The sequence below is a fragment of the Rattus rattus genome, chromosome 11, assembly GCF_011064425.1.
Source record: "Rattus rattus isolate New Zealand chromosome 11, Rrattus_CSIRO_v1, whole genome shotgun sequence".
Taxonomy (NCBI): domain Eukaryota; kingdom Metazoa; phylum Chordata; class Mammalia; order Rodentia; family Muridae; genus Rattus; species Rattus rattus.
In genome coordinates this window covers 2,091,899-2,117,822 of record NC_046164.1, presented here as the reverse complement: position 1 = coordinate 2,117,822, position 25,924 = coordinate 2,091,899, and the positions used below count along the sequence as shown (strand labels likewise).

Sequence of the window (25,924 nt, the reverse complement as noted above, 5' to 3'; positions counted from 1 at the left end):
GAGTCCTTCCTCTCCACAAGTGTCTTGAATCCGTTAAGGATTTACCTTCCGATTGGATTCCAGTAGATAGGAACTTTCTTCTTTAACCCGTTCCATTTCTTCTTGTAAGGTAATAATTCTGTTGTTGGCGACGGCAAGCTGTCAACCAAAAACAAAAACAAAAAACCAACTTTAATTCTTTTATTAAGTAGAATAATTTATGAAGTGCTAAGATACAGTTTTCAGGCTTGACTACTTTTAGGAATCTATAGCTAAGGGAAGCTATCTATCGCCCACTAAATTTATCCCTGTCATCCAGTATATGGTAAACACCTAACCCAGCATTCTGAAGGCTGGGGCTAAGTTCTCCTTAGCCTCAGCTACAGAATGGGGTTCTGTCTCAGAAAAATAACTGTCCTGATGAGGAACATAGGGGAAATACCTCTCAAGTAGGTAAAATTAAAGTAAAACCACCTGATATTCTTCTTTAAAGGTGAATGTTATTTTATGTGTGTGCATGGCAGCACGTATCTATGTGTGTGAGTGTGAGTATGAGTGTGTGTGTGTGTGCTGTGTGTGTTGTGTGAAAGTGCACACAGAACAAAGGTTCATATTGGGAGTCTTCCTTTAGGTCTCTCTCCCTAACTTTTTAAGACAAGGTCTCTCATTGCACCTGAAGCTCTCATTTTTGCTTAGAATGGCGACCAGTGAGGTCTCAGGATTTGCCTGTGTCCAACCCTGAGGGCTAGGGCCACAGATACAGGCCACCATGCCCATGTTTACCAGGTGCTGAGCATCCAAACTCAGGCCCTCATGCCCGCACACCACTCAGTCACCTTGCCTGTTCTGCGACCGTCTTCCTACACCTCAATGCTCAGTATCTACTTCAAGAGCATCTCCATGGCTACCTTCTAAACACATTTAGTAAGAATGCTTCTAAATGTTCAGAGTGAGGTCCTGTCTCAAAAACAAATGAACAGAAGACAGTGACACTTTGCCTGAATAAAAGTTTATAAGATACTACCTTCCTGTCATGCGGGTTGTGTTATGAACCCTCCAAAAGATCTTTTATCTTTTATAGGTAATCCCAGCACTAAGGAAGCCAAGGAAGGAGGAGTTTAAGGACAGAGCGGGCTAAAGAAGACGCTGCTTCAGAAAAGACTCAAACTGATTGATCGATTGGTCGGTCTGTCTGTCTGTCTGTCTGTCTGTCTATCTATCTATCTATCTATCTATCTATTTATCTATCTATCTTCTCTAGAAAAATGAATTAGCATGTTCTGATTAGTGCATTGTACTTATTTAAACCAAGTTTTTCTCACTATACATAATGGGGCGATTAGAAACAGCAAGTGAGCTTTGCAGTCTGAATCACTGTACTTAAGATCTTGATGAAAAGCCCCACTTCTATCAAACACAGGCTAGCTCCAGATTCAGCTTACTAATCAGATGTCAAACACAAGGTTCTCTTCTTGGTCTATGGGCTTTCCCAAGAGCTTTCACATTTATATTCTTTCCTAATCTCCAGGGTAACTGTGGAGTTGAAAGAGGAAGTCTGAGTACCCTCATCTGCCAGCGGGGAAACCTGGCTTTCTCAGAGGTCAAGTGACCCAGTGAGTCAGGAGCACATGATAGAAAGTAGCACATCCCAGAAGCAGGGCCACTGGGGTCCTGACCAGTGCTGCTGTGTCAGGCATATTCCAGAGCAAATAGAGGTCATGTAGGGGTCAGAAGCTGGCCAGCTGGGAACACAGAGCAGTGTTCCAGAGAAATCTGTCTAATGAGGTGGCCGTAGGGTGTCTCTGTCTAGTTGTTCCGGATCAACAGTGGCCTAAACGCTTACTGAATCCTGAGTATCGTGGTGCATGCTAAATATTCCAGGCTCCTCCAGTCAGACTGCTCACACAGTTGGCTGGGTAGCACAGCTATATAATTCCACTGGGAAAATCAGGCCCTGACCACACAGCCAGGACCAGCAAGCAGTTCTTTGCTATGGCAGTTCTTATCTGAAAAGTCAAAGGGAACAGGAGTGCTTGGTCTCACTGATGTAAACTATTACATTTTATAAGTCAAATATTGCCAAAACACTTACTTCCTCTGTCAATTTCGTGTTGGATTTTTCTAACGCATCTACTTTTGCCTGAAGGTTGTTTACAGTAGCACTATTAAAAAGAAGAAAAAAATGTTAAGTCTCTTGAAAAACAGGACAACTGCTTGTACTTGCCTTCCTAACCCCACCACACTTTCTAAAAGTGTAAGTACTACGTATTAATTACACAGAATGATTTGTGATTATTCATACATACATACAACATGTCTGATCATATCTGTATTCTAATACTTTCTTTAATGCAGACAATTTCTGCCAGGCTTGTCTGCTCTAAGACAGCATACAAAAAAACATGACCTTCAATGCTGTGTCCTTGCATGGGAGGCTGTATTCAGTATTGTGAGTGAAATCACAGAGTGCACGTGAGACATGATGCGTTCTAGGCTCTGCATTAGAACTGTGCAGGCATTGCACAGCCTGTGGTACAAGCAGTCACTCCTGCAGCGCCTCACTGCACTCTGTCCGTCGTTTGCCTGCTTCAATAGCCTCAGTCAGGTAACTACACATGGTGAATGAGATACAGAAGGGTAAGGAAGATGAGTGCTTAGACTGGAATGTCAAATATGACCACGACTTTGCTTGGCTGATGTCACAGAGGATTATTGTCATGCTTACTTCTTGATCCCCAGAGAAAATGTACTTAAGTTGTTCTTGAATTTGATAGCTAGAACTAAGACTACTCAAAATTTATATTGATACTGCAAGAGGATGCTAGGAATGAAGAAAGGAAATAAAAGTGTCCCTTGTCACCATTCTTCCTGTAGGTACCATCTGAAACATGAATATTTCTATGCCAGCTTCCTCTGAGATGAAAGACATCAGTCATTATAGCATGGTAGAAAGTCAGAAATAAATATATTAATAGAAAATACAAATGATGCCAATTTCAAGCACTATTGTGGAAAAGCCGGAAAAGCCCCAAACTTCTCATGACTCATTCTCAAGTGCCAGCCTTCCCAGATAGACTAAAAATAAACCAGCACCGGCCTTTCAGGCAGTAGAGACAGATCTAGAAGTTGTATGTGACAAACTGCAAAGTTACAGAGAAAGCCAGGGCATGGGTTTGGCTTTAAACTGGCCCCAGGTCAGAAGTCAAAGGTAAGGCAACAGTAGCAGCTGCTGTGGCGGGTCCTTCCTGACCCTGAGCTACGGGCAGGAGGGGCAAAGTGACCGTAAACACATGCAGCTGACGGCCACTCGTCCATCTTAGGCACGGCCTCACGGCAGGCTACCCAGAGCAGCAATTCGTAGACAACTGCAGAATATTTCTTCTCTGGCCCCTACCCTCCAGGGCAGAGTACTGACAGCTTGTGCAGCCAGACTCACGATACTCAGAGAAGGGCAATATCGCAGCCCTTGATAACATGAGCGGGACTGTCTGGGGACCCAGGTCTTTTCCTTTCCCATTGGGATGTATCTATTTACTTGTGAACCGACACAGATGGACCTTCCCTCAGCTTAGCAGCTGTCACCATCTGTGGCCGTCTCTTGAGTTCCAAAACTCAAAACTGTGCCTGAGCCTCCTTCTGAGGTCTTATTTTTTGGTAACGTGTATGGGTATTTTGCTGTATGTATGTCTGTGTACCATGTGTGTGCTTGTGCCCACAGAAGCAAGAAGAGCCTTTGGGACTTGAGCTGCAGACAGTTGTGAGTCCTCATTGGGTAGGGGGAACTAAACCTGGTCCTCTGGATGGAAAGTCAGAGCTCAAAGCTGCTGACCCATCTCTCCAGTCCTTGGTCCATTTTAAAATTATTTTTTCAATGTGACCAAAGACCTGCAAAGCACACTTCCTCTGCCTCTGTGCATACAGAAACTTGTAACTGCATTCATTATAAGCCAATTAGGAATAGCTTCTATGCTGAGCGTGGTGACACACACCCTTAATCCCAGCACTCAGATGCGGAGGCAAGTAGATCTTGAGTTCAAAGCCAGCTGCCCTGACTTAACAAGTTCCAGGCCAGCCAAGGCCACATAGTAAAACCCTGTCACAAGAGAGGGAGGGGTGGCAGTGGTGAGGAATGGCTTTTATAACAGAACTTACAAAAGTTCTATAAACTACAAACAAATTAATAATTAATCTCTAAGTTAATGTTAACCTTTCTTCTAAAATTATTAAGCTGATTTTAACACAAGAATACCAAAGTAATTCTGACAAGTTTGAAATAGCTGGTGAGTACTTGGTAAATTAGTGGTAGTGAAAGGTGATGTATCAATAAGTGTGTAAGTGAGAGACTCGAGGGAACAAAACACGGTTGAAGTATAAAGTAGTGGATGGTTTACCCAACGCCAGTAATGCAGAAAGTGGCTGGAGCCATGGCTAACATCAAGCATACAATACATATCGCATGTTTTACAACTCTTAACTGAATATACTTATTTACTCTCTAGTTACAATCTCATCATAACCTTTCACTGCCTTCCACTGCTTAGCTCTGCGATTGGTAAACAGGAACTTTCTTTGCATTTGGTGAATACTGACTGAACTGGTCCTGACTGCTCGCTGTTTTATGTTTCCTTTCCTGTCAATAACCCCCAATAAAACAACTGTATTCATTTTTTACTTCAGATGTCTGTTGAGTTCTTCTACATAGTTTTTCTGGTCCAGAATCGCAGTAATCTGTCCATCCCTGGAGGGAACAACAATGGAGGAAACAGGTTAAAATGAGCCACAGGAAAACCAAGACAGCACCCCTCATGCCAGCATCTCATAAAGCATGAGACTACGGGGCACTGACAATGAACCAGAAGTCACACTGTATACATCATGATTCTGACATATCAACAAGGAAGATTTCGTGGGAAAAAACCCTACACTAATAAGGCTTCTATATGGGTAAAGATAGTTTAAACACCATGTACACGCAGTGCCCTCAGGTCTCCTGGAACTGGAGTTACAGGAAGTTGTGAGCACCATGGGGTGCTGGGAATGGAACGAGGACCTGTGGAAGAGCAGCCACTTATCCACTGAGCCACCTCTCTAGCCCCAGTTAGTTTGAGTTTTTCATCAGAGTCTCACTATGCAGCCCTGGCTGGATGGGAACACAGAGATCTGCCTGTCTCTGCCTCTTGAGTGTGGGATCAAAGGCATGCACCATCATGCCTGCCCGACTTGTTTCTTTTTGGGGGTTTCTGATCTTCCAGGTTCAGCCTGTCAGGGTAGGATGTGGGTATAGCACAGCAATGCCAAGTCTGCCTACATTTTCAAGCTATGGAGAATTGGCTGGATGTAGTTGATTCCACATGTTTGGATCCTATCGCAGAGGAGTAGAGACAGCAGAAAGCCTCAGGTTCAAGACCCGCCTCATCTACATAGTGAGCCTAGGATAATCCTGATATGATATGAGACTATATATCAGAAAAACAGAAACAAAGCACTGTGGAGAATCGGATTGAGTTTCTATACCTTTATCATCTCTGCCCCCAAAATACCTAGAAGAGAATCATTCACCTAGAAATCATTCTAATCATAGACCCAATAATCAGATATTTTTGTCACAACTTTATTAAAGCTATAAAATCAAACATTCTTCTGCTAAGTGTGCTAAGGCAATATTGTTGTAAGCTACTCATGGAAAGATATATAACATCAGAGACAAAAGAAGCTTCATGTTTTCATACATACCCTTCACTGCCTTTACTGCTGTTCCCATCCTTGAGATACATTGAAAAGTCTATAACTCCAACCTACAGAGACAATTGTCAGAAGTTAATAGAAAATTTGGTTCTGTTGCTTTCTAGGCACTCAAAGGATAAGAACCACGACAATCACCAGAAGTTTATGATGAACGTTTAACCCTTTACTACAAACATAATGGTAAGGGAGGAACGAGAAGACTCAAGGTAAGCAGCTGAGGGTGAGGATCAATAGCAAAGCATCCCCCTAGCAGGTACAAGCTGTTATTTCCCTCCTCCTCCTCCTCCTCCTCCTCCTCCTCCTCCTCCTCCTCCTCCTCCTCCTCCTCCTCCTCCTCCTCCTCCTCCTCCTCCTCCTCCTCCTCCACCACCACCACCACCACAAGTAACAAAAGGAAAAGAAGGAAAAGACAATTCATGACAGTCAACAGAATCCTCAACATAAAGAATAAAGTTTAAAATTTCTTTCTTTTTCAGGAATTCTGTTACAAACTTTTTATTTTCTTCCAGGAATAACTTTAAAATTTAGTTATAGAAGATTTAAAAAAAATTTCTCAGCTTGCAAAGCACTGGATGTCCTTCCTGGCCCCCTCGCTCTCACTTTTCACCCCCAGAGCTTCTCTGCACTTTCCTATCACATCGCCTCTGCCCCTCCCCCATCTCTGTCAGCCTGTCTGGTCTCCATTTGTGCTATACCCGCAAGTCTCACCTCCACGACTGCCTAAACCAGAGCTAAATAAGGAGAGCCACAAAGCCATGTCAAAGTGGCCTGGACAAAGCCCACAGCCCCGGTGCACACAAGGAGCTACAGGTGTCTACAGGAATTCTCAGAGTGGGGGAAATAAATCCCCAGAGAAGACCATGCTGATCCTCACCCAAACCTAAAGCTCAGCCCGGGAGACATACAAACAAGTAACACGGAGCAGACCGAGCAGGTCATATTTAGGGGCATATACGTATATACATATATACATATAACATGTAACAACAATTTAAAAGGGGAGGCATGGAATTTGAAAGAGATCAAGGAGGAGAATATTAGAGGGTCTGGGGGAGGAAAGGGAAGGGGAAATGATGTAATTATACTTCAAACTCAAAAACATAATACAAGGTTCTATTATAATCCAAAACAACGCTTTGTGTGTTTTACAGATCAGAAATACAAGAGCAATTTAAAATACCCACATTCTTAATGTCACCCAACAAATGACCACTGCTGACATTCTGGTGTCTGTTTCAACTTTTACTGTTGACATCTTCATTTTTTCAAATAGACCACTTTATTATACATCTTAAAAAAATCCGAATTGAACAACATTCCCTTTCCTATTTTCCCTGAGTAAACCGAAGGAACCCATCCCATGGTTTCTCACACAGCGGTGAGAAGCAGACCCAGGGGAATCATCTTTACTATTGGGCAACTAACTCAAGTGTGGCTCTGATCCAAGTAAACTGCGTTTACAAACTCCTTTATTGCTCACAATGGCCCCGTTAACTATTCTTTTTATCTGTACATATCAAGAAATGGAAAGCAGCAAAACAAAACAAAAACAACAACAATAACAAAACTAACCAAAAAAAAAAAAAAAAAAAAAAAAAAAAAAAACCCACAACAAAAAATCCCCAAACAAACCAAACCCCCCCAAACCACCAACCCTCCACCACCCAAAAAATAAATAAAAACCCCTTCCTATGCCACCCTGGCTGTTAATGTATGTAGCCCTATATTAAAGCAAGTATAGCCAAGACAAGAATTAGGAAAAACAAAAGTATAACCTTTTATATTCACACTGAGCTGCAGAAGCAACCTGAAAAAGTAAAACTGATCCTATGAAGGATTTATTAATAAACTTGCTTAGGAAATATTGAGTAATAGAAAGAATTTATCTAAAGAGCACTGCCTCCACTACAACTGGAAGAGAGTAATAATCAATCAGGCTTGTTAGAAACTGAGAGAAAGAAAACTTTGTCCTATAATTGCAATTATGTGAAGTCATGAGAAGGAGTTGGGGGAAAGACTGAGGGACCTGGAGGGGACAGGGACTCCACAAGAAAACCAGCAGAGTCAACTAACTCTTGGGGGCTCCCAGAGACTGAATCACCAACTAAAGAGGAGACACTGTGGTAGCAGATGTGCAGCTTGGTCTTCATGTGGGTCCCTAACAATTAGAGCTGGGGCTTACCCTGCCTGACTATTCTACAGCAAAGGACATGCCTCTTCTAAGGGGCTCTGGGGAAAATCAGAGGGTCAAGTCCCCTGTGTACTTATCAGGTAAAGCATAATTCTGACAGGTGGGCAAGATGTTATTTTGAAAATAACAACTAAGTTGTAGTTAATTCAGGCAATGGCTCTGCTGTGTAAATTTCACATCTGCCCAAGTGGCCAGACTTACAGTCTCTGAGCTCTGTTTAAATTGTTCAAGGTAAACCTGGGACCAAGATCTGAAGGAGATTTAAGGATGATATGTAACTCGTGTATGCCTATGGCCCATATATATACATTGGTAACATTTTCTCTTCAAGGCTGGTTCCCTTTTGTGCTTAGCCAGAACCAGTCATATAGTATTAGACCTTTTTCTTTATTAATCTTAGGTGTGTAAAGTGGGAAGGCATATTAATTCTGTAACATCAAAACCAAAGGAAATCCTGTTTATGATGCTCACACAGTGTCTTCTAACATGGTTAGTATGAGCTGAGAATCCTAGGCAAAGGAGCCAGGACCCATGTAAGCCCTTGGTCACAGGAGAGTTTCCCATACCTGAGAGTCCAGGTCTTCTCCTTTCATGCAGAAATTGGCATCGATGACATTCAGACCAACCAGGAGGCCAGCAATAATTGCGCCTTCTTCTTCCATCATGAGAGCATTGGCTTCATAGAACTCACTGCAATAGAGACCCATGAGCACTGCTACACTGAGACTTCATAGAACTCACTGCAATAGAGACCCATGAGCACTGCTACCTGAGACTTCATAGAACTCACTGCAATAGAGACCCATGAGCACTGCTACCTGAGACTTCATAGAACTCACTGCAATAGAGACCCATGAGCACTGCTACCTGAGGCTTCATAGAACTCACTGCAATAGAGACCCATGAGCACTGCTATCTGAGACTTCAACACTCGAATGGGACATGAGGCAAACAGAAAACCTCCCATTGCTTTGTCATGTCTGGGAGATAAGTAGACATTTTCAGTAACAGGCACATGAGTCAATCCTCCAGGTACTGGGAGCCACTGTCGTTGGGGGGAGAATACAGCATTGACTGGTCTGTGCTCATGATGCACCATGAACGATGCTGCAAGCTTTAGTGCGTCTTCTTAAAATTATTTTCTTTGAATATATTTTTAAGCACATTTCTTTAATAAATACCTTAAATACAAACTGTTATATTTGTGTTATATATACATGGATACATACACACATACCCCCCCACAGACACACACACACACACACACACACAGAGAGAGAGAGAGAGAGAGAGAGAGAGAGAGAGAGAGAGAGAGAGAGACAGAGAGAGACAGAGAGGGGCAGAGAGGGACAGAGAGGGACAGAGAGGGACAGAGAACGCTAGAAAATGAGGCCCTGCTAGAGATTAACCCCAGGTCTCTATGAATGGTAGGCAAGTTCTCTACCACGAAGACACAACCAACCTTACTTCTTCCTACCAAATAATATATACAATAAAGACCTGAAAGACAATTTCAGAATTTTAAGAAACATTCCTTTAGTAAAATTGGTTATCATTGTAGAAAAGAAAATAAAAGGAATACATGTGAAACTTTTCAACTCCATCTACCACTGACTTAAGATGTTTGATAATTTATGAAACATATATTCCTTTGTAACATGTGTATATCATATCATATATGCAATGATGTCATTATAACTAACAAAAAAGCAATCATACCATTATAATTAACTTGGAAACAGCTTCTGCCTTAAAAATATCTATTTCAGCATATAATTTTCTATAATTTCGTTTACATTGGTTTTATAGTATCCCACTGTATTATATATGTATTTAGCAAAAATTCCCTCTCTAACAGGCTGCCTGAGGCTTTTACCACCACAGATCTGAGAAACAAAAGAGCAAGCAAAACCACCAAGCATCCTGAAGATTATGAATGGGTAGAAAATCCAGCTATACTATGCAGAGAGTCACTGCACGATCTGACAATCCTTTCTTAGCATCCACTCTAAGGAGCTTGAGCAGCTGCATGGTGCTGATGACAGCTTTACTTTAAACAGCTGGAAGCACAAACTCGGAAAGAACAGAACATTATCTGCCACTAGAATGGGATATTAAGCCATGAGTCCTAGAAAAACCTTAAGTGTATATGACTAAGTGAAAAGGCTGAACATTTATGATTCTAACTACTTGGGAATCTGGAAAAGGCAAGAGTTGAACGAGAGAGGCATAAACAGGTGGAGCCCAAGAATATCAGAGCAGTGACACATTTTCAGAACTCAGAATGTACAGCACAAAAGTGAGCGCTAATGAAAACAGCAGCTTTAAATGAGAAACATATGTGCGCACGCGCGTGTGCATGTGCGCGCGTGTGTGTGCACACACACATTCAGGGTAGAGGATATAAGAAATCTTTCTAGGTACCTTGTACTCTGTTGCTATAAACCTGTAACTTCTCTAAGAACAGTTACTGAAATGCTTTTAGAGGTCAGCCTGGCCTACAATAGTTAAGTTTCAGGCTAACAGGGTTACAAAGTAAGATCCTGTCTCAAGAAAGAAACTAACAAAACAAAACAAAATCAAAAAACCAAAACCAAAAAGGGTTTCCAAGTTTGGGCATGGCATCTCACAATTAAAACCTTAGGACTTGGGAGGTACCAACAGGAAGATTACAAGTGTAAGGTCAGTCTATATGGTGAGTTCCGGGTCAGACTGAACACACATAGACACAGAGATACTGAGACAGACACAGACACACACTTCTTTTGTGACAAATTCTCTAAGTCCAGGCTGGCCTTGAACTAGTTTGGCGGCTGAAAGGGACTTTGAATTCTTGCTTCCCTTGCTCTCATGTCCTGGAATCAAAGGTTTGTTCCCAACGTAAGAGATCACACTCATTAAACCAGCACCCAGACTAAGCAATTTACGTCAGAAACTCATTAACCACCTCAGGGCTTTCTCCTTGGTTCTTACTACTCTAATCACTAGGAGAGTCTCTTTTCTATCAGGCAGGAAGAAGTTTTGTGCATGTTTCTGAGCTTTCTGTAAATGCACACATGCACTTTTATGACTGATTGGTTTGTCTAACATTACCCTCAAAAGGATTAATCCATGTTGCTATATATAGCTGCTACACGTTACATCATACATATATAGTACGATTTATTTATCTATACTATTGTAGATAGACACATTTTATTGTGATGACTATGAAAACTATTTTAAAACTCTAAAAATTATGCTCATTTCTTTGTGTGTATGCACAGGTCTGAAGAGGGAAGGCAGTGTGCAGAGGTCAGTTCTTTCCACCATGCACATCCCAGGGACTGAATTCAGGCCTTCAAACTTGGTGGCAAAAACCTTTGCCTACCCACTGAGCTATCTTGCCATGCTCTATGAATATTTTTGTTTCTGGTTTTTGATTTAACATAACTTACTCATGTTAGCTAACTAGGGTCACTGCACTGTAAGGTATGCTGTGATTAACTGTGTAACAGACGTCTACTACAAACACATCTATCCACATTTTGTTCGTGAACTTGCCCTGAACAGAATGCGTTTCTGTTGGACATGGTAACTAGGTCACTGCGTCTCACACGAAGGAGATGGGCTACGCTCGTCCTTCACAGATAGCACCAAACAATTCCTTAAGTTCTCTGTGCCAAGTAACTCTCCCACCAGCACTTTACACCCTCACCAACGTTGAGCCTGACTGTCCTGGGACTTGGAGCAGTCCTGCATCCACGTCCCCGGGGTTGAATTAGAGGTGTGTGCCATCTTGGTACCATCTGCCCTTTCATTTTGGTTGGTGAACAGCAGTATCACCTTGTTTACTTACACCTACCTACCCACCTATCTCTGTATTTGTGTATGTGTGTGCGCCACAAGTGTATGACACTAGAGGACATTTGCAGGAGCTGATCCTCTCCTTCTACCATATGGGCTCTGGGTAAACTCTGGGTGTCAGTCTTGTGGGGGAGTAATGCTGTCCACCGTGTCATCGTTCTGACCCTCACGCCTTGCTTTAATATGTACTTCTACAGTGGCTGGTGAAGTCACACAGCACCTTCCATGTTTACTAGCTAGTTTCCTTTTGAATCTTAACTTTTTTGTCTTTATTATCCTCATAGGTTTGTATTTTTTTACTTTAGTAGAATTATTATTGTTGTTGCTATTATTATTATTATTATTATTATCATTATTATTTTGAGACAGAGTCTCTCTACCCAGTCCTGGCTGTCTTGGAGAAGGCTATGTGGATCAGGCCTGAACTCACAGATGTCCTCTTTTCTCTACCTCTGAAGTGCTAGGATTAAAGGCATGGCCACCACTGCCTGGCAAGAGAGATGTTTATAATAATCATTATTGTACAAATACCTTATATACCTGTTCATCAAAGAATATATAAAAAGACTCCTACTGGCAGGCATGGTGGTGCCCGCCTTTAATCCCAGCACCTGGGAGGCAGAGGCAGATGGCTCTCCAAGTTTGAGACCAGCCTGGTTTACAGAGTAGTTTCAGAAAAACTCTGTTTCAAAAAGCCAAAAATCAAAACCAAACAAAACCAGACATCTTCACTCTATGGGTTGTGTTTAACTCTTAATGTTATGGTTGTATTATGTTATATACATACATATGCATGTATGTGTTCATGTTATGTAACATATGACTGTAAGGTAATCCAATGAAATGTACAGACAAGGCTTTGCTAAGCACCCTAGGCAGCTCATGGGTCATAATGAATACCAGCCACTTGTCCCATGGGCCTGTGCACAGGCTGTGGTTTGTAAGCCTTATCTTTTCTCCTGGCTGTGCTAAGTTTTGGCCTGATCTAAAAAGGACCCTATGTAGTCCCAGTCAGAGATGACATAGTGGATAAAACACCCTTCTGGCCTGGGAGTGAGTGTGTGAGGTGTGTACAGAGAACTGATGAAACTGTCTGTCATGCAGTGACTGTGTCTGACCTACACAAATGCCTGGCTTCTATGGTTTGACTTTGTATATCAACAGGACATATCAAGAAGAAAGTTCAACTAGTGCTCATACCTGAGAAGTTCCTTCTTATTGATCAAGGCCTTCATGTACTCAGAAAGCTTCTTTTGCATTAATGCCAACCGAAGCCAGGCTCTTCCTCTGCCAACTGGTGTCCTGCAAGAACACAGAAGGCAAACGGCTCAGAGCACAAGTAAAGGCGGCAGGGCTGGGGTCAGCATGGGACAGACTCATATGCTCCTGCTGACGGGCTTACAGTAAAAACCAGTATAAATACAAAGGCCCTACTCGAGATCCCCCACCTATTCTTGCACAAGTGACTGGCTGGGACAGTCACGACCAGGATATCTGGGACAAATGCTCTTGCATTTGCATTAGTGAGTAAATGTGCCGTATTCTGAAGACAAGAGCACTCTTTACCCAACTGGAAATGCCCCATCAGTTTAGTATCTGATGAAGCCCAAGTTTAGAGTGGATTATGTAAGCTACTCTTAGGGACACAGCAGTGCAAGCTTCCATTCAATTAACGTTGCACCAGTTTCCTGTGGAGACTAATCTCTGTATTTTTTCCCTTAAATCTGAAGGCAGGCCTAATGTTTCTGGGGTTCACTTATCTTGGCTCTAAAATCCCATGGGATGCATTTATTTTCCCAAATCAAGACAGGCATAACATCTCTCTAGGTTAAATTTCTTAAGGCTTGTCAAGTCGCACCTGAATTTGTAATAAAAAGATCGAGATGTCTGGTATTTTTAACAGCAACAAAACCTCTCTGTGAGTCTCCTTCAAGAGCAAACATTTTTTTTTTTTTTTTTTTTTCTTTTTGGAGCTGGGGACCGAACCCAGGGACTTGTGCTTGCTAAGCAAGTGCTCTACCACTGAGCTAAATCCCCAACCAAGAGCAAACATTTCTTAAAAGAATACAATCTGGGCCCTGGTGTTTACACGTAACAACATTACAATCTGGACGGCTGAAAATTTGCACAGTATCATGAGCGCCTTTCTTCAAGGAGAGGAAGAGAACTGAATCTGAGACTTACTTGAGTCCTGGGAGATCTTTTACACTTGCTGTTATCTCTGCAGCTTCTGGAACAAGCTTTTCTACCAGCTCTAGAGGACCCCAGAAGGACTTATTTTGTCCAAGAAAAGTTTTCTTGGCTAAGGCAACAAAACAAAACAGTATTCAGTATTTTTAATGTCTTTACAACATAAATACTCCTCTGCTACATACAAATAAAAGTGCCTGTATCTGTGCTTACACAAATTCACATTCATATTCTCATTCTCTCTCTCTCTCTCTCTCTCTCTCCCTCCCTTCTTCCTCCTCCCTCCTTCCCTCCCTCCCTACTCCTCCCCTCTCCAATATCCTTTCTAGGTAACCAAACCTGGGCTATTAGTTTAAAAATTGTCTATGCAGGTTGGAGATGGCTCAGTGAATAGTGTTTGCCCTACAACTTGGGCCAGAGTTTGGAACTTTTAAACCACATAAAAGCCAGGTGGGTGTGGTGGCTGCCCCATGATCCCAGAACAAGAAGGACTAAAACAGGGGAATCCTTGGGCAAGCTAGCAGAGTCTGTGAGCTCCAGGTTTACCCAAAGACCCTTTGCTAAGAACTTAAATGGAGAAAGAAAACAATATTCAACATCAATCTTTGGCTTTCACACTCCCCCATACATGTATGAACCCAGGTATACACATATGCAGACACCACAAAATATAAACACATGTAAAAGTTATGGTTTCTTAATATGTAAAATTTTTACAAAAGAAAATTCTGTATTTCCAAGTCTCAGTTCTTCCTTTTTAAAGAGGAATTTGTGTCCAGAACTAGAGAGATGGCTCAACAGTTAAAAGTACTAGCTGCTCTTCCAGAAGACCCAGGTTCAATTCCCAGCACCCACACAGCTGCCTGTAGCTATAGTTCTCGGGGATCTGGAGCCCTTTTCTGGCCTCCAAGGGCACCAAGCACAACATGGAGCACAGGCACACATGCAGGCAGAACATCCATGTACATAAAAATAAAAATAAATTAGAAAAGGATTTGACTAGCCCTATACTAATATTTGATGAGTTAGTACGTGAAACCATGCAGTATTAGTGAAGAAAATAACCCAACACAAGCTGAGTACTGCAAAGGGAGGAAGGAAAGAAACAGGCGACTGAGACCCAGGCCTGCCCTGGAACTGCTCACACGGGAAGAGCGCCCGTTCTGCCCCAGCCTGTGCCCTGGGCAGGTCACTACTTCATTCTAGGCAGACCTATTTTCCTGTCAATCAGATGTCATCAGTGGTTTGCTTAATGACGAAGGGCCTTCCAACGCTAACATCGAATGACAGCTGTACTTTTATGTACTATAATAAGTCCTTTAAGTCAGTTAAAATTCTGCGCCTATGCAGGTTGGATTCCACTAAAACTTTTTAAGGCAGGGTTTCTTACTATGTAGCCCTGGCTGGCATGACACTTGCTCTAGAGACGGGCTAGTCTGACCTCACGGAAACCTGCGTGCCCCTGCCTCCTGAGAGCTGGGCTTAAAGGTGTGAGCCACTGTGCCAAGCCCACTAATACTATTCACCCAAGACGTTTACTCTCCGCTTCCATGGAAACGGCTTTCTTTCCATGGAAACGGCATTGCTCAGGACCGGCTGCACACCGCTCTGAGGCCACAGCCCACCTTTCAAGCCATGTTTCAGGCAGTGTTCCATCACCACGAAGAACTGCTGGAGAGGTGCGTAGTCAGAGTCCAGGGTCCGCCCCAGGTTCAGAGCCGACTCGATCAAGCCCTTGATGCTCAGCTTCGCCATGTTCATCAGGTTCATGCGTTCGTTAGCCATGAGATAATTAGGATCTGTGGGGAAGAGAACGAGCTTCCTTAGTGGGAGAGCGCAGAGTAACACAGTGTAAGTTTACCACACTGTCTGCACTGATGGCATCAAAGCTGGTGACTCGCCATCGACCAAGGAAGTGGCAAAGTATTTTTGGTGTATTACTCCTGGCCATGTCCTTGCTGTAGAAAGAGGTATTAGTTTCCATAATAAGAGCAAAACTGAATTATTTTATCAACCCATAAGCCTTCAGTGTACCTTCGATGCTCTACCTACCTGGGCCCCTTGGCCCAGCTTCCTGCTGTGCTACACTGGCACCAGGCTCACAGGCGCTCTCACCCTTCCTCTGCTTGACAGTGCCCTGGTGGGGGAAGGGTTCAGTGCTTCTACAAGCTACTGCAAGTGTACTACTTACTCTATTGGTATCGAAACCAACCGCCTCTGTGCTTGTTAGTGTGTATGTCTATTTGATACACTCTGCAGTCCACTCAGAGGAGGGAATCTCTACTGAGAAATCTAAGACTGGGCTGTAGGCAACCCAAGAGAGTGTTTTCTTAGTGACTCATTGGCGAAGGCCCAGCCCACTGCGGGTGGCACCACCTCGACTGGTGATACTGGGAGCTGTCAGAAGGCAGGCTGAGCAACCCATGCAGAGCAAGCCAGTAACCAACATCCTCCAAGGCCTCTGCATCTGCTCCTGCCTGGCTGGTTTCAATCCTGCCTTGGCTTCCCTCAGGGGACTGTGATTCCGGATATGCAAGTTAAACGATCCCTTTCCTCCCTGCTGCTTTTGGTCACAGCAATAGTGACCCTGGCTAAGGCGATCATTGTTAGTTCATAATAAGTTACTGGTATAATGTGGCACAAGAAATTTAACTCCCAAGTTTTCAACACTCAGCCAGAGTCTGGCTCTCAGTACCAGAGATAAACTATTTGAGAACAGGGGCCCAGGACCATAGTTTATTTGACACAACACAGAAGATCCAGGTACCTCTTACAAGTGGGATCCTTTTTCCCTTCCTCCCCCTGGCAGAGTTTCACTAGAACTAATAGGAGTTTTTAACCTCAGCCTCCAAAGTGCTGGATTATAGTCATGTAACACCAACTATATCCAATTGTGGTCTTAATTGCTTCTTGTAGTAAGCTATGTATCCGGTCTATAGCACAGTGGCCAACGACAGATCCAGAGTCCAGAATGCCTTTGTTCAAGTCCAACCCTGTGTTCTTGCCCCACCACAATCTACTTATAAGCGAACAGATGGGTACAGACTACTGAGCCTCCAGTCCTAACAAGATATCTATGTACTCACTGAATTCTCCACATGCAGAACATGTCTGTGGAGGCCAGGAGAGCGTCAGCTCACACGGGACTGTAGTTACTGGGAGCCACCGTGTGTGTGCTGGGAACAGAATACAGGTCCCCTGAGTGGCTCTTAAGTGGTGCCAGCCTGTTTCCTCTTCTCTTTAGGTGACAGAGCGGGGACATAACAGCGTTGTGGTCCAAGCTTCCACAATCCATAAAGGAAGAATTTGGACTTGTACTTGCCATGAAAGCTATGTGTATGCATTGGCATGTGTATACACTTGCAAGCACCAGCACATATTGAATTTGTGAAAATAAAGGAAAAGCTTCCCAGAGAAACATTTTAGCACAGCTCAGGAAGACCAAAGTCCTTCTAAAACTATACTTATAATTAAAATAAACAACACAAAACAGGGTATTCAGTCATACAATGTTTTCACTTATATCTACCTTTATACTTAAGTCAATAAAGCAAAAAATGACCAAATCCTAAACCGATTTACATTAACTTTAGAGATTAACAGACTTACGACCCTAACTATGAAAATCTGATTTGTTGTAGTGCTCTCTTAGCTAATATTGTAATTCCCTGGTTAAGTAATTTTTAGAGATAGCGTCTCATCACGTAGCCAAGCTAGTCTTGAATTCACAGTCCTCAAGCTGCTGCCTCCTGCATAGCCATGCACACCTGAGCACCACTTGGCTTAGGTAGTATTTTAGAGAAAAACTATACGTGAAAGTTGAAATCGGCCTGTACACCCATTACTTGCACACTGACAAATGTTCTAAGGCTATCTTCAGACATCTCTCTCTTTTATGTATAGGGATGTTCTTCATGCATATGTTGTCTGTGTACCGTACGGGTCAGTGTGTACCTAGTGCCCACTGACGCCAGAAGAGGGCACAGGACCCGCTGGAACTGGAGTTTACAGATGGCTGTGAGTTGCCCTGTGGGTTCTGGGGATTGACCCTGAGTGCCCTGGAAGAGCAGCCAGTGCTCTTAACTGCTCAGCCATCATCCCTCCAGCCCCAGACGAATCTTTTTATTCACTGTAGATCAACTTGTCAAGGACAGAGACACCAGCACATAGATCTGTGCTCACGGCTGCTCTATGAACAATGCAAGAATATGCAACAGTTTCCATGTCCATCAACTCATAAATGGATAATGAAAATGCTATACATATACATGATGGAATTTCATTCAGCCATAAAGAAAAATGAGGTTATTAAACATACAGGAGAATGGGTAAAACCAGAAAATACTACATTAAGAGAAGTAATGGAGCTCTGAAAGACAACACATGTTCTCCCTCAAATGTAGACCTCAGTTATTAATTTCCACGTATGTGGGAGTATACACAGAGATCAGGAAGCTAGAAAGAGGTTCATTAAAGGGGGAAAATTCTGTAAGCCAGGCAGGGCAGTAAGATGCTTGTGATGAAAGGAAGGGGGAACACGAGGTAGAAAGGTCTAAAGGGGAGAGGTCAGGGAGTTGAGAGATAGGAAGGAGTGGGAGAGGGTGAACCAAGGTCACAAGGAAATCTGATACTTGATATACTAATAAAAAATAAATTAACTGCACCCAAGGCTCAGGGGACACCTAGGAAGAGGAGGTGTAGAGGGCAGAGAGGACTGTGTGAGTGCTCTCTTCTGAACGTGACCTGGCTGTCCCACATGAACTCAACAGCTCAGATCACCTGCATAAGAAGACCTGAAAAGATCAAACCGGACGAAATTCTGGTGTAGACAGGGTAGGCAGCCCTTACTGATAGTTGATAATTATGTTGGGGATAGCGAGAATCATTCTTTCTTGAAGATGTGGCCGCTAGTAGTATTCCAATGGATGCTTCCACACCCTACACATATGGGTGCCACTAACTGTTCTTAGTGGGTTATAAAACCAATAACAAAAACAGACTAGGTGTGGTGTGGTACTCACCTTTAATTTTAGTACTTAGGAGGCACAAGCAGGCAAATCTCCGAGTCTGAGGCCACGCTTGTTTATATAATAAATTTTAGGCTAGTCAAGACTATATAGTGAGACCCTGTCTGGAAAAAAAAAAGTTGAACTGGGCATGGTGATGTGCACCTTTAATCCCAGTACTTGTGAGACAGAGGCAGGTAGATCTCTGAGTTCAAGACCAGCCTCGTCTACACAAACTCTGTGCTACTCTTTCTGATTCAAGGGTAGGTATATGTCTTAAGCTCTTCAAAGACTAGACTTTTGAGTTCACCCCTTTCTGAAAGACAAAACAGTTGACCGGGAACTTATGTGACCCTTAGAGAGTAGCAGCTTACATCTATACAATAAAACCTTGAGATGGTCATGGATAACTACAGGGAATACAAGAGATAGTTAATGCTATATTAATTACTATGTATATTATATATCCTAATTCTCAGGAACGCTAAACTAATTTGTGTTTGACAACAGTCACTCCTAAGACTTCCTAATTATTTGGAAGATCAAAACTTTATCTTGGTGAGCTGGCAGTGCGGCCTCTAAGCCCAGATTCTTGGCAGGCTAGAATGGTAGGTCATAAATTCAAGGTTTCTCTGGGCTTCAGAGTGGATTCAAGGCCAGCCTGGGCAACTAACTCATCAAGACCTTGTGTCAAAGTAAAAAAAAAATCTTTGTTTTAAAAATTAAAAACGGGGGGTTGGGGATTTAGCTCAGTGGTAGAGCGCTTGCCTAGCAAGCGCAAGGCCCTGGGTTCGGTCCCCAGCTCCGAAAAAAATTAAAAAAGGGTGGGGTGTAGCTTAGTTCTAGAGCACTTGCCTAGCATTTGTGGGAATCTAGGCTTAATTCCTGGTACTGAGAACAAAATAAAAGCATCATCAAAAATTTTACCCCCAGTCAGGGTCTTACTATGTAGCCTGGCTGTCCTGGAACCAGCAATGTAGACCAGGCTGTCCTCAAACTCATACAGAACAACCTGCCTCTGCTTCCTCAGTGCTGGGAATAAAGGTGTGGCCACCACACGTACTATAAGAGTTATCTTAATGAGAAACAAAGCGGTTGTCATTCAGAGTTTTCAATGGCGCCTCCGAGCTCAGAAAAGATCAAAATAACAAACAGGAAGAGACTAAAAGCAAAGGAATGCTCACTCTGCTGGGAGTAACAGGAGATCAGTGATTCCTGAATAAGTCTCTTTTGAACTCTGGCTGTAATCGCCTGCCTAGGAATATATATTAGGCATTAACTGAGTTGATCATTATACTGAAAGAAATAACTGAATGTGCAAAAGTGCCTTTATAAGAGACTAGCATTTAAATAGCATTCCCATTTATGAGAACTTTGTGTCTGTCTTCATCATTTAAAATCACAGCTTTACACCCCACAGAGAACCTGATTATTTATAGTCCTACTGTGTGCTCTCCACAATGCGATGCCAGATCCCACATATGTTTCTACTTGGCAGGACTGGGGAGAAACTTACTTTAGAACTACTATTTCTGAGGTGCACTCTGCTAAAGTAGTTGGCTAAAATATTTAATCATAAATCCATTCATCTCTACTGCTGTCTATTCTTATTAACAGTATAATCCAAAGATGGACTTTGCTGAAATTTAGCTCATTTAGAACGTTTATATCCACTCTTGTTGGTATCAACTATTTACTTGTGTAAATTAACATCTGATTTTGTGCAAGGAATCTTGTCTCTTTGAGGCTTGATTTACCCTGCTTGTAATACTGGTGAGAGGGCTGGACTAGTTCCTAACTTTCATCCCATGGAAACAGCACACATTCATATAGAGCATCCTCCTGACACACTCGACACTGGTTCTTCAGGGACTGTCCCAGAAAGATCCACAGAATATGGAGAAATGGCCATGTTCCCCCTCCAGAAAACCCTGCAAACTACTCTGACATCAAATACCATGAACTCTGGTTCTGGAGCATCAGTGTCAGATCACAGAAAAGCTGTTAGGAGCTTAGAGCTTAGGCTCAGTGGTACCGGTAAATCAGGTTCTGGAGTTTCACCTAAAGTGAGCAGCCTGACCATCTGCGTATGTGTCAAAGCCTCAGAGACGCAGACCTCGGAGATCCTTCTGTCTCTAGTGTCAAAACGTCACGATTCCAGAAAGACAAGTAAAAGGAATATAATATAATAAATATAATATATGTATTTTATAATGAATATACAATAAATATAAGATATAAGAGACATAATATTATGTATATCACCAAAAAGCAGAATGAATGAGCTTAAGTGGAGAAGAAATAACTAAATAGTGGGGGAAAACAAACTCAGAACTTAAGAAAAATGAATGAAACCCAAAGCTGAATCTTTGGTAAAGATCAACAATATTAAAGTCAAAATACAGACCCATGCCTGTAATGCTAGCACCCAGGACTCTGAGACAAGAAAATCACGAATCCGAGGTCAGTCTGGGCTCTGTGGCAATTCCCTACCTCAAATGTAATGTGACAAACGCCTCACACTCTAGGTGCCACACTTTCCCTGCCCTGACAGCTCCGTCCCTGATTACACTGTCAGCCCAAATACTCCTTCTTCCTCTAAAACAGCAATAAGATAAACACTGACAGACATTTATATCCATTGACCAGCACAAGAGTCAAAATGACTGAAACCAAAAAAAGTGAGTCACTGGGCTCACTGACCTTACAGAAACAAACAAAAGTGTAAAGGAAAAAATGTAGGCTGATGTGTTAGATTACAGGTGAGACAGGTGATTTGCTAGAAAAATACAAACTATCCAAACTACCAACCAGAAAACATGAGTAGACATGTACAAGCAAAGACACTGAATTAGTAGTACAGCAAAAACAAAATCCCACAGAGAGGAGACCAGAAACAAACGGCCTCATTGAAGTTTGGTTAATCATTTAAAGAACTAGCATCCATCTCTCACAACTGTTCCACAAACAGAAATGGAACTTCCCGCTTGCCATACCAGTACTTCCCAAGACAAAGAGAGCAAGGGCAGACCAGCACTATAATATTCCATGCGAATGAGATGCAAAACGCCTCAACACCACACTGGCAGCACAGAAAAGATCACAACAACCACGTAGCGTTTATGAACGTGAGGCTTGTTCAGCAAACACAAGTCGGTCAATGAAATACACCAAATTAATAAAAACTGTGATTTCAACAGACGTAGACAGAGCCCCAATGTCCAACCACCTTTACTTTTACATGTAACAAACTGGGAAGAGAAGGGGATCTCTCTGGCCTAGTAAAAGGCAACTAGGAAAAACTCCTAACTAATACACCAGCCAAGGGGGAAAGACTAATGGCTTGTCTACAGACCAGAAACAAGACACACATGGCCATTACTAAATAACACTGCAGGAGAGTTTAGCTAAGGCAATTACCAAAACCAAACCAAACCAAACCAAACCAAACCAAAAGACATCTAGATTAGAAGGAAGAGGTAAATATATTCAGAGAATATGGTATTAAAGATTTAAAGTATCCCCAAAAAAATCCAAACAAAGAAAAAGTATTAGCCTTAGCAAGGCTGCAGGTTACAAGATCAATACAGGACTTAATTGTACAGTAGTCTCTTCTTTTCTGTGATATTGCTTTCTGCAAGTCACAGTAAGCTAAAAATATTAAATGGAAAATTCCAGAAACAAACGACCAATAGGATTTAAATTGCATGATGTTCTATGCAGTATAATGGAAACCTATTCCCTTTCTTACCCACGATGAAAACTAAATGACCCCTTTGTTCAGGCATCTCCACGCCACATAAGATACATGTCTGTCAGTCACTCAGAAGCTGCCTTAGAGGTAGACCACAGTGTGTCTATTACTTATCAATGGCCATTAGCAACAGTGATGATCTGGAAATTCAGACGTGAAGAGACAGTCTACTGTAAAGTGCTTTTGTCAAGGGAAAACGTGAACATTCTTAGCTTTATAATAAAGGACAGAAAATTATGCTGTGGGTACACTTCGGTATCATAAAGTATGAGGTCATGTCGACATAATCTTTACTAAACTATATTGTTATAATTGTTATTTGTTATTAACAATTACTGTTACTGTCTCATTCTGCCTAATAAGTGAATGCTTTCCTTCAGAAGTATATAGAAAAAAATCATACTGCATATAGCTTTTAATATTGCTACAGTTTCAAGAATCAACTGTGGATCTTGAATATATTCCTTGTAGATGAGAAGGGACCAAACTGGCAATCAATTGCTTAAAATGAAATTTAAAGATGACTTCACTTACATGGTCCCAAAAAGAAAATACAAATATATTGGCAAACGAGTTGCGAATTTGTGCACTGAAAACAAAATGAATTGAGAACTTAAAGCATCAAAATAAACAAGCATCCCACGCCAATGGCTTTCAGACTAATTCTGAGATGGCCATACTCCTCGACTTACTACAGATCCAAAGCAATCCCTGTCAGAATCCCAGCTGTCTTATTTACAGAAGTTGGCAAATTCACCCAAAACACCTATAGCAATACAAAGGGTACAGGGGAGTCAAAAATAATCTAGAAAAACAGTGTTGGAGAATGCACACCATTAGTTCAAGACTAATTGCAGAGCCATGAATACCAAGATGAGAGGAACTGGCCCTCACCACAAATGTGTAGACTTAGGAAATGGACCCCAGAGCCAGAATGATGAGATGTTTGTGATCAAACGGTGCCAAGACATGTCTACATGCAGAAGAATTAAAATAAAAGCAAACCTCTGGGGCTGGACAGATGTCTCAGTGGTTAAGAGTGCATAGTGCAGAGGACCCAAGTTTGAGTCCCAGGGTCCACGAGTACCTCACAACCACCTCCAGCTCCATCTCTAGGAAACCTGATCCCACGGCCTCTGCAGGCGTGCACACGTGCACACCTAGCCACGCCCACGCCCACCCACACATGCATGCACAATTAAAAAAAAGAACTTTAAATTTTTAACTAAAAAGGACCAGAGAACAAAATTTAAGAGCTAAAATTGTAAAACTCATCATAGAAAATACAGATTCAAATTTTTCAGAGTTTTGTAGTCTTGAGCTTGGCAATGATTTCTTAGACATGAGACCAAAGTACATGCAACAAAAGAAATAATAGAAGAGCTATATTCTAATTTACTTGCAAACATTTGGGTTTCAAAGAATTTAATCAAGGAAATACTGATAAACGGCTTGACTCTAGTACTCAGGGCGGTCAGATCTCTGTGGATTCAAGAACAGCATGGCTTATACAGAGTTCCAGGTTAGTTATGTTGTGGTTTGCCCTGAAGTTACTGTATTTTGATGCTAATTCCACTGCCCCTAGGACAGCTGCCTAGTCAAGGACTCAGAACTCAGGTGACTTCACCAGAACCACCTCTCCATTGAATTTGTAAAGTACAGGTGAGGGGCAGGTACAGGATAGAAGGAGGCCTGTCATTGGAGGAGAAGGAAGGATGGGCGGGAGAGAAGTTTGAAGGAGGAGGAGGAGACTGGAGGAGAGAAGGGGAGACAGAGAGAGGGGAGAAGCCGTGGCAGGACAAGATGGCAGGTGATGTTAAGATTCTGCTCTGTGTATTTACAGGTTGTTATTAATGTTCCTAAGGGATGGATGGTACTGGGCTTTGTATGTTTAAGTGGGCAATTGTATCTTACCAATTGGGTCAAAGATTGTTGTGTTGTGTGTTCTTTTATGTGAGCGTTTGAGTGTAAGAAAGTGTGCGGCTAGGATGTGTTTCCGCCAAGATACCTAGCAGATATTTGGGGCACCGCGGTGCAGACATAACGGGGTAAAAGACATCCATACTTTTTTTATTTTTATATTTTTACAACAACATAGCTAAAAATGCACAATAAGAGACACTGTTTAAAAACTAAAAAAACAAAAAAGGGGGAGGAAAGAAGGAGGGGGAAAGGGAAGGAAATGAGGAAGGAAGGAAAGAAAAAGAAAGAGCGAGCGCTGGGGAGATGGCTCAGACGTTAGCAGCTCATAACTGTCTGTAACTGCAGTTCCAGGGATCTGCTGCTCTACTCTGGCTTCCATGGGCACTGCTACACACACAGTGCACATGCATGCATGCAGACAACACACACACATAAACCAATGATAAGCTTTTAAAGAAACTAGCTAGCACTAATTATAGATTTAAAGATATTACAACATTGTGCACTGCTGGTAGAAACAGGAAATGTTGCAGGTGCTTTAGATAAGTCTGACATTTCTCAAAAATGCTAAGATCTGGGCTGAACACACAGCTCATTGATTAAGAGCCCTGACTGCTCTTCCAGGACTTGGGTTAGAGTCCCAGCACCCATACTGTGGCTCATAACTGCCTCATGATGTCCTCTTCTGGACTCTGTGGGCATCAGGGACACCTGAGGTGCAAAGACATACTTTCAGGCAAAAGACCCATATACCCCCCCCCCCCCCCCCCCCCGTCTCCTGCCCCTGCTCTCCCTCTCATGTGCACGCGCATACACACACACACACACACACACACACACACACACACACACACACACACACACACTCAATTAAAAGCTGCTGAATTACCATTCTATGTAGAGTTCTACTTCAAGGCATCTCCCAATATGAAACAGTTTTCCTTACGATTAGCCCCCAGATGGTAACATGTCAAATACCCACCAACATAATATGGAGAAAACATGGTGTGTCCACACAACAGAAAGTTTTCTGGCCACGCCACTGATGGATCTGAAAACGTGCTGAAAGAGGCCATGAACAGACAGACACATGGTTCAGGACAGTGTTTACATCGAATGCCCAGAATAGGCAAATCCACAAAGACAGAAAGGAGTCTGTGGCCTGGCAGGGGCAGGGAGGTAGACGAGAGAGGGAGTGGTTGGGAATGGGTGAATACGTTCCTCTGAGGAGATGAAAACACAGAGTTAGACGGTGGTGATGGAAGCTCACGGCTTTGTGAACGCACTAAC

General features: G+C 42.5%; 1 protein-coding gene across 2 annotated transcripts in view; it reads right to left on the bottom strand.

Moving 5' to 3' along the window:
- Positions 1-25,924, bottom strand: part of Rufy3 (RUN and FYVE domain containing 3) — an 83,951-nt gene that overhangs the window by 21,659 nt on the left and 36,368 nt on the right. For both annotated transcript variants that reach the window (XM_032916909.1, XM_032916910.1), the window contains exons 2-9: positions 15,577-15,750; positions 13,946-14,063; positions 12,962-13,063; positions 8,482-8,605; positions 5,713-5,774; positions 4,652-4,717; positions 2,072-2,141; positions 46-138 (exon numbers count right to left, since the gene is read on the bottom strand). In XM_032916909.1, coding sequence (XP_032772800.1) covers positions 46-138; positions 2,072-2,141; positions 4,652-4,717; positions 5,713-5,774; positions 8,482-8,605; positions 12,962-13,063; positions 13,946-14,063; positions 15,577-15,750 — 809 coding nt within the window. The remainder of the gene's footprint in view (positions 1-45; positions 139-2,071; positions 2,142-4,651; positions 4,718-5,712; positions 5,775-8,481; positions 8,606-12,961; positions 13,064-13,945; positions 14,064-15,576; positions 15,751-25,924) is intronic.